The sequence below is a fragment of the Mus caroli genome, unplaced genomic scaffold (genome assembly GCF_978045245.1).
Source record: "Mus caroli unplaced genomic scaffold, Mus_caroli_1 scaffold_11, whole genome shotgun sequence".
Taxonomy (NCBI): domain Eukaryota; kingdom Metazoa; phylum Chordata; class Mammalia; order Rodentia; family Muridae; genus Mus; species Mus caroli.
In genome coordinates this window covers 115,498,539-115,513,440 of record NW_028227266.1, presented here as the reverse complement: position 1 = coordinate 115,513,440, position 14,902 = coordinate 115,498,539, and the positions used below count along the sequence as shown (strand labels likewise).

The 14,902-nt window shown below is 41.1% G+C and overlaps 1 protein-coding gene across 10 annotated transcripts in view; it reads left to right on the top strand.

Moving 5' to 3' along the window:
* The window catches only part of Rbms3 (RNA binding motif single stranded interacting protein 3), a 1,312,983-nt gene extending 1,299,547 nt beyond the window's left edge, over positions 1-13,436 (top strand). For 5 of the 10 annotated variants that reach the window (XM_085828159.1, XM_085828156.1, XM_085828155.1 and 2 more), the window contains 3 exons: positions 1,162-1,239; positions 4,476-4,603; positions 8,828-13,436. In XM_085828159.1, the coding sequence (XP_085684285.1) occupies positions 1,162-1,239; positions 4,476-4,603; positions 8,828-8,834 (213 nt within the window). In that variant the 3' untranslated portion in view covers positions 8,835-13,436. Of the gene's footprint in view, positions 1-1,161; positions 1,240-4,475; positions 4,608-8,827 lie in introns of those variants that run through there. The other 5 variants (XM_085828157.1, XM_085828153.1, XM_029481347.2 and 2 more) reach the window with 2 other exon arrangements.
* Positions 13,437-14,902: the final 1,466 nt, after the last annotated feature.

Below are 14,902 nucleotides of genomic sequence, written 5' to 3'. Positions count from 1 at the left end.
TATGTATATGTATATATACATATTTGTGTATATATATCATATAGTATATGTATGTAGTATATATATAGTATATATACATAAAGGTGCATACCATATTTAATATATGTGTGTCCACATAATTTTCCTGGAATGGTCCAATTTCACTGCAAAAAAAAATGTTATTCCCAACACATATGTTAGTAAATATCATAATTTACCTCCCCAAATTAGACCAGTTTCTTTTTAAGACTTTATTTTTTATCATTTTTAATTGTGTGTTTGTGTGTGTGTGTGCACTCGAGTATGTAAGGTGAGAGTATGTGTACATGTGTGCAGTGCCTGAGGAGGCCAGAGAGGGCGTCAGATCTCTTGGAGCTGGAGTTAGAGGTGATTGTGAGCAGTGTGTCATGGGTGCTGGAAACTTCACTTGTGTCCTTGTCAAGGAGAATACAACCTTAAAAGTTGATACGTCTCTCCAGTCTGTCAACTGTGTTCTTTATAAGGTATTAGAAAGAAAATGCTGATGGTGCTGTGAGGGTGGCATAGACAGGGGGAACAAAAGTGACTTCAGCATTGCCCATGGCGATCCTGCTCTCCTTTGCTGTTCTTGGGATGAAACCCATAGCCTTGTACAGCTTAGACAATTGCTCTGCCGCTGGGAGACATCCCCAGTCATTCACTTCATATTAACAAAGGTGGAGAGCAAACAACATTTGTCCATTCATGTATTGCTATGCAAGTCTTTCTTATATTGTTCCTCAGCACTTTTAGTTAAAAATCATTGCTTACAAATGATGATGATTTATTCGTTCAACAAAAGCCCATGAGGAATCTACTATGTGATAGGTTCTAAAACAAACGGGAGGGGGGGGGCAGACATCATCTTCTCACTTGTGGATTTGATGGTTAGGTGAGAAATAGGAGATAGTCCAGCTCTCACATGGAGTGCGTAGATGGACATGTAGGGGGTGGGCTGAGGTAACCTGTGCTGGTATGGAAAAGATAAACCTACTGCTGACGTAGCTCTTACAGTTAGCAGGAGTCACTGTCAATATGACCTGGATTGATGAGCTGGGAGTTTAACTAGTTGTGTGCTGTCCGTTTGTCCTCTCATTCAGTGTCTGATCTGCTCACCGTTTGCAACCCCCAAGTTCATGTGCATTTTTCTTTGATTTTCTCTAGTATATGACTGCTGCTCCTATGCAAGGGACCTACATTCCCCAGTACACGCCTGTGCCTCCGACAGCTGTTTCTATTGAAGTAAGTCTATCCCGTAAATGCAAAGAGGCTAAGAAAGAAGTGAAGGCTCATTCGCACAAGTCCCCATGATCCAAGAAATCCTCAGATAAAGTCTTTGTGCTCTTCTAAAACTTATCCCTGTAAGCTGAGTATAAAGAAGTCTATACATTGGCTCAATCAAACCTACATTTTGCTTTGCACATGTGGTTAACAAATCTTATAGAGAGGTTTAAAGGAAAAGTAATTTGCATGCCTAAACAACAGTTCAAAGAATAAATCTTTTTCACCTTAAATGCAGACCACACTCATGGACAGAGAGGATGGACAGGTTCTAACTTAGTTCTTTTTCCTGTTGCTGTGCTATATAACAAAAGCAACTCGAGGCAGAATGGGTTCATGCTGGCTCACAGATCAAGAGTAGCATCCATAATATGCTGGGGAAGTTATGGAGACTGCTGCTTACGCAGCTGCTCATATCACATGCACACTCAGGAAGCAGAGACCAATGAATGCTTGCTGCCATTCAGTTTCCCTTTCTCCATTTGCACAACCCAGGGTCCCAGCCAGGGAATGGCACCACCTACGATTGGTCTTCCCACCTTATTAATGCAATGAAGATAACCCCCACACAAGTGTATCCTGGGCTGATCTCCCAAGTCTGATCGGTCAAGTTAAGAACCAAAATTAACCATCCCAACATCACTTAGGAGTTTGTTAGAAAGCAAATGTATCAGATACCACCACTCTGTTTCCTGGATCTATCTGTTAGTTTTAAGATGGTTCCTTGAGAATCCAGACTCATGGAATGAGACAGCACCTTGATGCTCAATCCCTTATGCTAATTAAGACTATTAAAGGGCGTGGTTATGGATTCCTGAATTTGGTTACGAGAGACTCTTACTGACTTGTCTGGAATATGTTCTAGGTGTAGGGATGTTTAAACAATCCCAGAAGATGTCAGTAGGCATTAAGAGCTGAGACGTGTTGCTCTGTTTGCAAGTGTACTTACTGTGTATGAGGCTACAGGATCCATCCTTAGCACACTAGAAAGCAAATTAGCAACAGCCCACTGTTCTAATAAACGAATTCAGCATACTCTAGCTTTCCTAGAGACAGGAAAGATGTCATTGAATCACGGTGGTCATCATGAATCATGCTGTCGTCTTGTCCTTGCTGGAAGTAAAGGGACAAATCAGTCCCCGACAGCTCTCATTTCACTGGATGGAGCAGGAAAGGTACAGAGGAGAGCAGAGAGCCACAAAGATGGTGGCAGGTACCTAGACTGTATCTACCTCTAGTCATAGTCACGGTCCCTCGTCTCCTAACGCCCAAGTGCTTTGTGGTCATTGGTGGGCATGACTTCCCATCCGCTGGAAACTGAAAAACTAATCATTATACGTCCTCAACTCCATCTTCCCTGCTCTGTAACTCAACCAGTAACTAGAGTGCTGTACTTCTCCATGGGAAATTCACCAGTAGGGAGGTCGGCAGAGGTCTTTGCCAAATAAATTGGATCTCTGAAAATGTTTACAGATTTATTTTTGGAGTGTAACAGATGTATAATTGAAGACAGGTAAAGAAAGCCCCAAAGATTAACAAGGCATTGTTGCACAGTCTAGGATACTAGGGCTATCACATCCTTATTGTTTTGACCTTTCTAGATGTGTTGTCATGGCCTATTAAGCAAGTTTTAATTAGAGTCCAAGAACAAGAGCTTAGATTACACAGTATTTGCTATATTTGGTGACTTAATAGCCAACGCATTACAGGTGTCATGAGCATAAACCTCTCACATATTAGACTTTCTATGTGTCTCCACCAAAGGCTTATGTGACTGAGGAAGCAAGAGCCTTTCATTGACATGGAGGCACAGACACATGTAAGAAAGTGGCTTTCTAGAACTAGATCTGGAGTTGGGGAGAGAAGACTATAACGGTTCTTACTAGTCTGCCTTAAAGCCTTGCTTGTGAAGAAAAAGAACTTTGTCATGTTCATGTAAAAATACCAGATGGACATTTGTTGGTATCCATCCATCAATCAATGGATCATTCACAAAGTAATCCTATTTGGAGGTTCTAAAAAGAGAAACCCTCCCTCAAACAAAACGTACAAAACCAGGAAGTAAGTGATAGGAACAACTGAACATAATCTGTATCATCCACGTCACCTATGTCACCCACATCACCCATACCACCCACCTCACCTGCATAACCCACGGCAAGTATCGAAGATTAAACCAGCTTGAAGATGCTCTGGCTTTGGGTTTCCTCCTCCTCCTCCTCCTCCTCCTCCTCCTCCTCCTCCTTCTTCTCCTCTACCTCCTCCTTCTCATCCCCTCTTCTTCTTCTTTTATTTTTCTGAATCCTCCAACTGAATGCCTGTTCATATCTTAGAAAACAAACCACAATAAAACAAGAAAGAGAGAGAGGGCGGGAGGGAGGGTGGGAGGGTAGGAAGGAAGGAAAGAAGGAAGGAAGGAAGGAGGGAAGGAGGGAAGGAAGAAAGGAAGGAAGGAAGGAAGGAAGGAAGGAAGGAAGGAAGGAAGGAAGGAAGGAAGGAAGGAAGGAAGGAAGCCTACATAAGAACCTATGCCATTTAGGCCAAATGGCACAGCCTTTGATCCCAGGATTCTAGAAGTGGAGACATGAGTTCCAAGGGTTACACAAGGAAACACTGTCTAAAACAAAACACAAACAATACCAACAGCAACAAAAAAATCTTATGCAAGAAGCTAGAGGGAACATTTCTTCTACTTTCATAATATAGAAAGTGGGTTCTCAGCCCCCAAGTTGGGAGGCTCAGGAACATCTGCAACTCCAATTCTAAAGGAAGCAATACCTTCTCCTGACGTCATGGTCACTCCCACACAAATGGGCATATATGCTCATAGACATATGCACATCTGTACATAAATAAGAATATATAAGAAATCTTCAAAAACATCCTTAGTAGGAACACCCAGACTGTGATTATAGACGGCTTTAATTGAGGACAGAGTCTTCTTGCAAATACGCTTGAAATGGTTTCTGACCACATGACCCTTCCGAGGACTTCTGAGGGCAGAGCTTACTGTTGTTTCATCATCAATACAAGATCAACCATCACACAAGAGTACCCTGATGTTTTGCCTTGCGCCCATGCTGTGGCTGAGGGTTATCTCTTTTCAAACCCAACAGAAGCAGGGCATTTGTGCTGCATCTAGAGAGGGCCCTTTGCTGAAACAAATAAGGGCTGTGTGTACTGATTTGCCTCTTTAGGGTGTTGTTGCTGATACCTCTCCCCAGACGGTGGCCCCCTCATCCCAGGACAGCAGTGGTCAGCAGCAACAGTTAGCAGTGGACACACCCAGTGAACACGCACCGGCATACTCCTTCCAACAGTCCAAGTAAGTCCGCGCTGTGCTGAGCTCCTTCGCTCAGAAGCAGAGATACAGAAGTCCTTTTCTCAGAGTGTTTCCATTTGTTTTGGTTTCACAGAAACCACCGTAAGCTTAGTGGTAGGCAGTGCTCGCTCTTCGGGTGAGTAGATTTTCCAGTCTTGGCTGTACTTGGCCGTGTGTATGAGTAATTGGTCATCATGGTCCTCTGATTTGGGACGGTGAAAGGCTGACCATACGCTTCTCATCTTCCAACAAATCAGTGTCCAGACAAGTTAGAATTCCAAGAACATCAGGAAGAAAACCCGGCAAAAGCAGGCACTCAGTTTTGCTTCAATACATTGGCTCCTATCCTATTGGTTAATGCAAGTCACATGACCCAACAGCGGCTGAAGGTGCTCACTTCCAAGAGAAAAGCATTTCATCACTTAAAAAGAAATCTGTTCAATGCTTTGGGGAAAATTGTAATATTCCCACCTTAAACCAGACATTCAGTTCTTAATCTCTTAAACAATTACAGTGACATTTGACATTCTCATTGCAAGTTGACTTGGAATACCTGGGCAAATGGTCATGTAAATGAGAATATTGTTAAATATATGATAGAGCTATTAAGCCCTCCCTGCCCAGGAATTAAATAGGAAAGGAGAATAGCTAGGTACTCAGAATTACTCATGAAAAAAATTTTAATCACCCATAAAGCAAATTACATTTGGCTGTGTGTGGAGCAAATATGTAGATTACATTCTGAGGGCTCTGCTCTGAAGTAGAAGGAATTAACAGTGGGAAAGTATATATGGAGAAGCCTTTGTGAGCAAACTGACCAAGTTGATGCTTCATGACCAAACCTCTGATGAATGTAGTCTATACAGATGAATCTGCTTGCAGAGTGTTGCTCTCCGTTCTGTCAGTCCTAAAATATGGAAGAAGCTGAACATATCACCCATGACTGTAGTCAACAGAACAGATGCATGGATAAAGATGTGTGGTCTACACCCACATGATAGAATTTTATCCAGACATAAAGAAGAGTAAAATGATGTTCCTAAAAAAAAATAGATTGGATTGGAGATCATGGTAAGCAAATTAAGCCAGATTAAGACAGATAGTATCCTTATTTTCTGTATATTTTCACATGCAGAGTCTGGATTTACATATATACACCTATATACATATATGGATACATACATCTACATTCACAAGTTAAAAAATATAGAATTGATGTTATTTCTGTTCCAGTGTAACAGGAAAAATATCTCCAAAGTCCTTGTTAGGGAAGCTTTCTTCAGTACCCTAGCTTTCACACACTGGAAGGCTTTCCATCCCAACATAGTTGGCTGATGAACAAGCCCTTTCTTGGGGTCATTATGCTAAATGTGATGTAGAGATCTTTAAGAACTTCCCAATGGCTGACATTTCTCATCAGACACTGACTAACCCTCCCGTGGGGTGTGAGGTGCAGATGGGGCCACCTAGTACCCCTGAAAGGCAGCTTGATACATTATATACATCTAACATTAAAATGTCTATAGTCAAGCAACTGCAAACCACAGGTAGGGGTCACAGGGACACATTTGAGAAGCACAACAATCGGCTTATGAATAAAAAGTCTACCACAGACTACTTCCCTTGTCCTCATTTTACTTTTCAGGCTAAAACAAAGAACTTGGGGCTGGAGAGGTGGCTCAGCAGTTCAGAGTACTTACTGTGCTTCTAGAGACCAGTGTCTTGTTTCAAGGGTCCCCATGGTGGCTCACAGCTGCCTATATCTACAGCTCTAGGGAATTCTGGGCACCCACACAGACATTTACACACACACACACACACACACACACACACACACACAGGGACACACACATATATACAGAGAACTTTGAATGATAGACTAATGAGGAATTTCCCCCCATTATTGATGCAGAGGGACTATCAGCTCTTACAACAGAAGGATGTCATCGCTGTGGCTTATTCTGGAAATTATATGAGAATTCCATCCCCCGCTGAGTTACCACTTATTCCTTGTGCTGTTATAAAACCTTTAAAATAGCTGGAATCCAGGGGCTTGTGAGGTGGCTCCATGGGTAAGGGAATGTGCTCTCAAAGGGGGAGCACCGAGTTCAAATCCCCGGCACCCACAGAAATAGCAAAGTGTGGACAAATATGATTGTTACTCAGCACTGGGTGAACCGAATCAGACATCTCAAGACCTTACAAGTCAGCCAACCAGCCCAGCAGAAGGTGACCTTCAGGGTCGGCGTCTCAAGGCAAGAAAGCAGAGACCAGTAGGGGAAGACATTCAACTTTGACCTTTGGCCTCCACATGTGCACAACCAAATGCACACCCACAAGGGGACAGACATACAATATATACACACAAAATTAAAAGCTAGGTGTTTAATTGTTTTTTTACATTTTTAATTAAAATCCCTTTCCCTTTCCTTTCCTCCCTCCATTCCTTCCATCCTTCCCCATCTCAAATTGATAGCCTCTTTCTTCTTTAATTATTATTGGTCATCCAGTACAAACAACAACAAAAAAATGGGCTCAACATGCTATAATATATATTTATACATGTGTATATAAAAATAATGAAATAAAAATACAAATTTTGATGTAACCAGATCCCATAGAGCATATCTGCAAGCCCAGTTAAATTCCCAGTTGCAGAACCAGGCGTCTTTGCCTCCGGGTCCACATTTGTGACCTCTGTGTGACCATTCAAACCCTAAGGACCCTGTCGCGCTCATTTGAAGTTATGTGATCACCAGTCTCCATAGAGTAAAACTTGGGTCGCTGATGAAAGAAATTTGCCAGCCGGGCGTGGTGGTGCACGCCTTTAATCCCAGGACTCAGGAGGCAGAGGCAGGCGGATTTCTGAGTTTGAGGCCTGCCTGGTCTACAAAATGAGTTCCAGGATAGCCAGGGCTTTTTTTGAAACCCTGTCTCAAAAAAAACAAAAAACAAAAAAAAGAAAGAAAGAAAGAAAGAAAGAAAGAAAGAAAGAAAGAAAGAAAGAAAGAAAGAAAGAAAGAAAGAAAGAGATTTGCCTTCATCCACTACAATTAGGGTTAGAAAGCCCATCGTAGACCCTGATGAAATGGCACTAGGATTGGGGCTTTCAGCTGACTAAGAATCCTCTGATTGTCAAGTAACAAATAATACAAAGTATGCTGCAGGGTGCCCAGTGGCCTTTCCCTTCTGCTGTGGCTTGCTTTAAGTGTGTCTACTCAGGCTCCACGGTGGACAGCTTGGTCTCCAGTAAGGCCAGGGAGAGGATGACAGGACTCATAAGAAGCAGAACCTCATGGCAGATCACAGTGCTCCTGAGTTAGAAGGCACTGATGTGGTTGTCATGGCAATCTGAGTTTTGACTTAGATATCTTTAAGGACCCCTGATGCTTTTGCTAAGGTTCCCAGCATCTACGTGACTGTTCACAACTGTCATTTTCATTTTTAATTTTTTGATTCTTTTTTTTAAATAGGATATTTTCTTTGTTTACATTTCAAATGTTTTCCCATTTCCAGATCTGCCCTTCGGAAACCCCCCATCCCATCCCCCCTCCTCTTGCTCCTCCACCCACCCACTTTGTCTTCCTTCCCTGGCATTCCTACACTGGGGTATCGAACACCCTCAGGCCCAAGGGCCTCTCCTCCCACTGATGCCAACAAGGCTATCCTCTGCCACATATGCGGCTGGAGCCATGGGTCCCTCCAGGTGTACTCTTTGGTTGTTGGTGGTCCAGTCCCAGGGAGCTCCGGGGGTTCTGGCCTGTTGACACTGTTGCTCCCTCCATGGGGCTGCAAACCCCCTCAGCTCCTTCAGTCCCTTCTCCAACTTCTCCATTCGGATCCCAAGCTCAGTCCAGTGGTTTGCAACCATCTTTTAACTCCACTTCAAAGCAGTCTGACGTCCTCTCCTGGTCTCTGACAGTGCAGCATTCATATGCTACATTTTCATAATACAGTCAAGCACTTATACACACAACAACAAAATAAGTAGATCTTTAAAAATAGCTAAGTCCATCAACCTCGGTTTTGCCATGAGCAAACTCTTGCTCAAGTGTGGAATTTATATGAAGGTGACAGAATTGAACCCCCTCATAGGCTAATTAATATGCCTGATACACTGCTTCTTTTAGCATGACAGAAAGCTTGGGCTCCTCTAACGAGATGTCCTAGGAAACAATGGAGGAAAACCTCAGATGTAATAACGGCTCTTCCCCGTTTGTCTTGCAGACCATAGACAGCAGTGAGGATGTCTGTCTGAACCTTTACCTTCAATGAAGAAACGGCACTGAGCAAGAAGTTAGTTGGCCTCCGGTTTGCACAGGCGCCAAGGGAAAGCTTTCTTCTTCTTTTATTTTTATTATTTTTTTATTATTTTATATTTTACTCAAAGAAAACAAAATTTTTATGTGCCGTGCAAATGGTTCCTCCGTGTGGTCTAACACTTATTTTTGTCATTTTTTTTTTTAATTAAAGGGGAAAAAAAATCCCAGAAAGGGGTGGGGGATGGTAAACATCACAAGTTGATGCTTTCTTTCGAAAGACAGAATTTGCCTGAAGGTATAAGTAGATTTTTTTTTTTTAAAGTAGAAACACCAATGTCAAGAGTTGGGCAACCAGATGTTTAAGAAAATTATTTTCCTCAGTAATTAAGCTATTTTTTCCTCTTCTTTTCTTTTCTTGTTTGAACCTCCTGGGGTTTTTTTATATATATATAAATATTTTATGTTTTCTTAGAAATATTTAGGTAAGGTTTATCTTGAATCTTAATTGCCTTAATTTTTAAGGACGTCAAAGGCTCCAGAGGCATGCTTTCAGCGTCTTGTTAAAAAAAAAAAAATCAAGAAAGAATTGAGGTATTGTGCCAGCCTTCACTGACATAGAAGATGGAGACTGAATTTTTAGGGTGGAAAAGAAAAAGAAAAAAAAAACTGTACAGTTTGAAGGAAAATGTTTTTTCTTCATTTGAAGAAAATTTGTTGATAAAAGAAACCAAGGCAACCGCAAGAGTTTGGAAATGCTGGGACTTTTCATGAACTTTGACACAATCACTCCAAAAGGCTAAAAGACATTTTATGGTAAAGTTATTCACGTTGGTTTTAAAAACAACTGCATTAGAGATAATGCAAGTTTGGGGGGCAGAATGCAGATTTTTGTTTTTGTTTTTGTTTTTAATTTACAAGAGCGTGGTTGCTAGCGGAAGCGTCAGCGCTTTTTATCTGCAGTTTTTTCTATGAGCTTTGTCAGGTTTTAGTCAGCTTTGCTTGTCACATTGCAAAACCTAGCATAAGAGCACTCAAAACAAAACTTAAGTAGATAGACGCTTATGGTCAAAAAGTGCAAAAAAATAAAAAATAAAACAAAAACACACACACAAAAAAAAACAAACAAAACAAAACAAAAACAAAAAAAAGCAATAGATAGAGAAATTGTTGACAATTTCTGTAGTCTTTCTTAGTTGTGGTCAATTGCAGCCTATGGATGGCCTATTTTATACCAAAGATGAAGTGAGACCCTGTTACAGGCGTGATGGTAGACACTGCTTTTCTTTCTTTGAAGTTTTGTTTGACCTACATGGCCGGACCAGTTCTAACTTCATTTAAACTACCTTCCACTAGTGTGTTACATACCACAAAAAAGAAAAAAGAAAAAAAAAAAACATTGTTTTTTCTAAAAATGTGTATTTGTCAATAGTTGAAGTTTGTTCCTACCCTGCTCAGCAGTTTAAGCATGAAGAATCTGAGACCCAGTGGATGAATGGATGCAGGCGGTTTTAACTCCTATGAGCTTTGCTTAGCTCTTGACCAGCGCTCTCAGCAGTGGATAGATGGCCACCAATACAACCCGTCAGTTGTTCAGTTCAAGAGATTGAAACGTCCTCATTTGAACTTCAGGCTAAGGATGCTTCCTGAAGGATGCTTCTGATGTCTGAAAGGCCATTTGCCAGAAAGGCTGTGATCTTCAGCACTGTGGGTTGTGGTCCCCAGAGAAGTTCTCACATATTGGTAACAATGTTTCTTTCAAACACTGACAGTAACAGATATTTGTCTTCTCACCTTCCTTTAGTTATTGGCCGTCCTCACACAGGCACTTTGGTTCTGTGTTTGGGGAGGGGGATGTTTTTCTTTTACCTCCTCTGCCTGCTGTGTTCTCATATCTTGATACTGACAGGAGAGACAACATAGCCCTCTTTAAATTTTGGTTTAATTCTCCAAGATAAGTGGGGCCGCTAAGATCTAAGACTCCTTTGAGTGCAGTAGGGGCAAGCTCTTAACACCTTAGTTGACAATCAATAAATTGTTTATCAACAAGAACCACAAGAACTAGGGGTTGATCCAGCACTGAAACCAAAGGAGATATTTGCACTTAGAACAATGCAAAACTTGGCTTAAAATGATCTAAACTGGCTTAGTGAGAGAGTCCTAACTGTTCTGACATCATCAGATCTGGGATCAAAGGATCTTGTTTTCCTGGAAGTTAGAAGCAGTAGCTTGGAACTCCGTTCATGGGACCATTCCCAAGAACTGCTTTTGAATGAAACTTTGAATCAAGTAGGCAAAGCTCTTTTCTGCAGGTTAATCCATCTGAGTGCATAGGGAAGACACAAAACCAAGCTCTGGAGAGGAAAAGAGAGTAGGCTTTCAGAAACAAAGTAACTTGTAAGGCAAATCACAGTCCCATTAGGTCCCCACAACTAAGTCTTAACCAGTCCACAGGTCCATATTCTGCTGTCTCACTAGACCCTCGTTCTCTTCTTTGCAACCCTGTGAACTGAGAGCTCAAACCCAGAAAGTCATCTTGTATGTTGGCCATCAAACTAATTACAAAACAGTATCCAAGGAGACAGCAACACACTGCAGAGACCTTGTGGGCTTAACCTTTATCCTAATGTCTTTCCATGCTTTGGAGGGAACCTGAGATGTCTGCATCCTTCTGTCTCACCAATCAGCTCCCTGTGTGTTGGAAGGGTGGACTTGAACGTGTCTATGGAAAGCAAGCCCTCAAGTTCCAGGGGCTCTCAGAAAACTCACTGAGACCCAACTTTCTCTTTCTCCTTCAATTTTTCTCAATTCTCTGTGTAAGTGAGGATTATCCTGGGCATCATTCATTTGAATACGAAACCAACAGACTTTCTTGTCCTTTCTGTAAAAGTACAAAATACCTGTATTCACGTGATACAAAGAGAGTCTCATTTGCATGACCGATAATGAGGCTTCAAGGTAGCTACCATGTGGCAGCTGAAGGTGCCTAGGGAACTTCATGCTCAAAACTCCCATGTTACATATGTAGTCATTCTGAAACATTTCTTTCAACTCTAAAATTTTCATGATCTCTTTTCTTTTAAGCCATCTCAGGCCAAAGGAAATCATTATGTCATTTTCTATGTTCCTGTGTGTTTTATGTTTGGGCTGTCTTGATAATGCCATTCCATAAAATCTTCTGAGAAAAAAAAAGTGAGTATTCAAATTGGCTCTCTCTTCTTCTGTCATTTTTACCTAAGAATTGTTTTTCAATAACCCAATATAAAAAACAACACCCCCCACCCCCACTCCCCAAAAAACTTATACGCAATGTGTGCAGTTTAGATGCCTGAATCTCAACCTAGTCACCACTACACATGGTAGTCCTCATGACTTAGTACTACAGTCATTTTTAAAACTAAAGTAAAATTCTAATTCTTGAGATTGCCAAAATATCTTGATTTTATTCGCTTTCATTACCACATACTGGATTTAGGAAACCAACAATAGGCACAATCCAAACAAGATAAATTCCGAGTCATCCAAATGCTACCTATTAAGTCAGAACAGTGTTGTCTTTGAATAATGACCAAGATACCAGGAGAAGCAGAATGTGTGGTGACTGGTAGCTGTTTTCACCTAAGAACCTCAGGATAGAATCTTCATGAGCTAATGGTAATATCAACAGGTGCTGAAGATTAAAAATAATTGATTAGATTTTTTTACATTTTAAATCTTTGTTTAATGGTTGAAATATCTATGAAAAAACCTACACATTTTTTCTATTGACTTAAAAATCCTCTTCAGCAAGGAGTGGGATTTGGTCTCAACAGGGTCCTCACATTCTTCATGATGGAGGTGTTTGGGTGGGACATCTGAATAGACTATGATGTTAATAGGCTAAAACTACTCCTGACAATCCAAGCTCATCTGCATGAGTATGAGCACAACTTCAGAAGAGCTGAAGACTGAAGAGTAAGTCTTCTGTGGGCCTCAATGGAAAACCCGTGATTTCAACTTGGTGAGACAGCAGGATTGAAAGTCCCCTGTAACGGCTTTCAGCAAGACAAGCAATCACACATCAGAATATTATAGGACCATCTCCCAGAACCTTGATCTGGTTTTTGTTGGTTTTTTTTTTTTTTTCTTGACCACAGTGTGGAGCAAAGAATAAGATTTCTTTCTCTCTCTTTCTTTTTCTTCTTTCTTTCTTTCTTTCTTTCTTTCTTTCTTTCTTTCTTTCATTTTTTCCCCTTTTTTACCATTGGGACTAGTATGCTGAACATTTATTTTGAGCCCACTGGCCTTGATAGATTCTCTTGAACCCCAGGAATAGCTGGATTGGCAGGCTCCTTGATTCCATTTCCTTCTTGTGGGGTTTCTTTCACCCATGCATCGACTCATTTTACAGTTGCAGTGTTGTAAAGTGGTTGAGCCTACCTTGAGATTAAGATTTCTTACCCACACATAAGTAGTCTGTCCTGGCCAACCTTTGTGATGACTTGGAGTTTAGGAAAGAACAAAGGCCGAAGCTCCAAGTGGCTCCATAATTTAAGAAACTGGGTTCAGCACAGATTTCTGATTTCTTTTTTTTTTTTTTTTTTTTTAAGTTTTTCGAGACAGGGTTTCTCTGTATATCCCTGGCTGTCCTGGAACTCACTTTGTAGATCAGGCTGGCCTGGAACTCAGAAATCCGCCTGCCTCTGCCTCCCAAGTGCTGGGATTAAAGGCGTGAGCTACCACGCCCGGCTAGATTTCTGATTTCTATTGTCTTTGGGTAGATACCCAACTTGTAACATGCAGTCATAGTCACTGTCACAAGAAGGGCTGGCTGTCTTCTCGACAGTAACAGTCATGAGGTTCTGGGCAGGAAAACAATGTTCTGGGGGATTCACTTCAGAACTGAACAGGGGGAGAGGCGAGATGGAGCTTGGGGATTCAGGGAAAAACGCAAGCCCACAGTCACCTGGGAGATTTTCTTAACACTGCTCCATTTGAAAGAAGCGCAATCACTGTCAATGTTCAAAGGGCTAGCTAACTAGTTTGTGGGGGTGTTCCATCTTTTCTTCTCTATGACTGACCCTGTTAACCTTAGCATCTCACTGCAAGGGAGGACAGAAGAAACCCCTGAAAATAGCAATGCACACCAGTCTGTTTTGCTTTCCAAGTACTGATGAATCAAGGGAGCTTTAATCGTTATTGAAATTAATGTTCACACATCATACACTATGAATTTCAACAGTCCATACATGTCCATACATGTCATTTTCCTATCCATCACACATAATCGAGAGTTGGCTGCATTCTTGTAAAACACAAATGGAAATATTCTAAGAACAAACCTGGCTCCCCTTAGAAGAAGGCTACTTTGGCTCCATTCTCTTGGCTGAAACTCAAACCAGGAAAAAAAGATCAACACATTCTCTATCAGGAGAAAATAAGGTCATTTCGACTAAATACACAGTTTTAATCCCCTTCTTTTGACTACAAAAAAAATTTGTTTTTGTTGTTATTTCTATTTGAACCTGTGTTACTGTTTTAAGACTGGAAGTTACTTGTATCCCGAGGCATAATTTTATGGCCATTATGTACCTAAATAAAAAGTGTAACATTAGTGTTACACTTTGGACTTTGAAACCTGTAGTCCAGCATTGTAGATAAGGATGCTCTCTCCTCCTCCCCAAATGTATTATGCTATGTCCTCACATGTAAAAAGAACTGAGCTGTTCCATCCCTCTTAGGAAGAGTAAAATTGTTTCAAAGAGACATTAGGTATCTGAAATTATATTGTTCTCCAGTCTGGAAACAATTGTCCCCATTAACTTAAAAAAAAATGGAATCTTTAATTTTTCAGCTCTGGGTGGAAATACTTCAGTTTCAAGGAAAACTGTGACAGGGCTTCCTCTTTAAAAGCCTTGGTTTATGTCGTCTTCAACTTCATGGACCTCCTGAAATACCCTTTTGAGATTTTATTTAAGGGCATCTTTGTATTGCTGTCTCTGACTGTCATGGAGAATTCTGTAATCCTATGGTGTTTCTGGTTTTATCTCTAAGTTTTTTCATG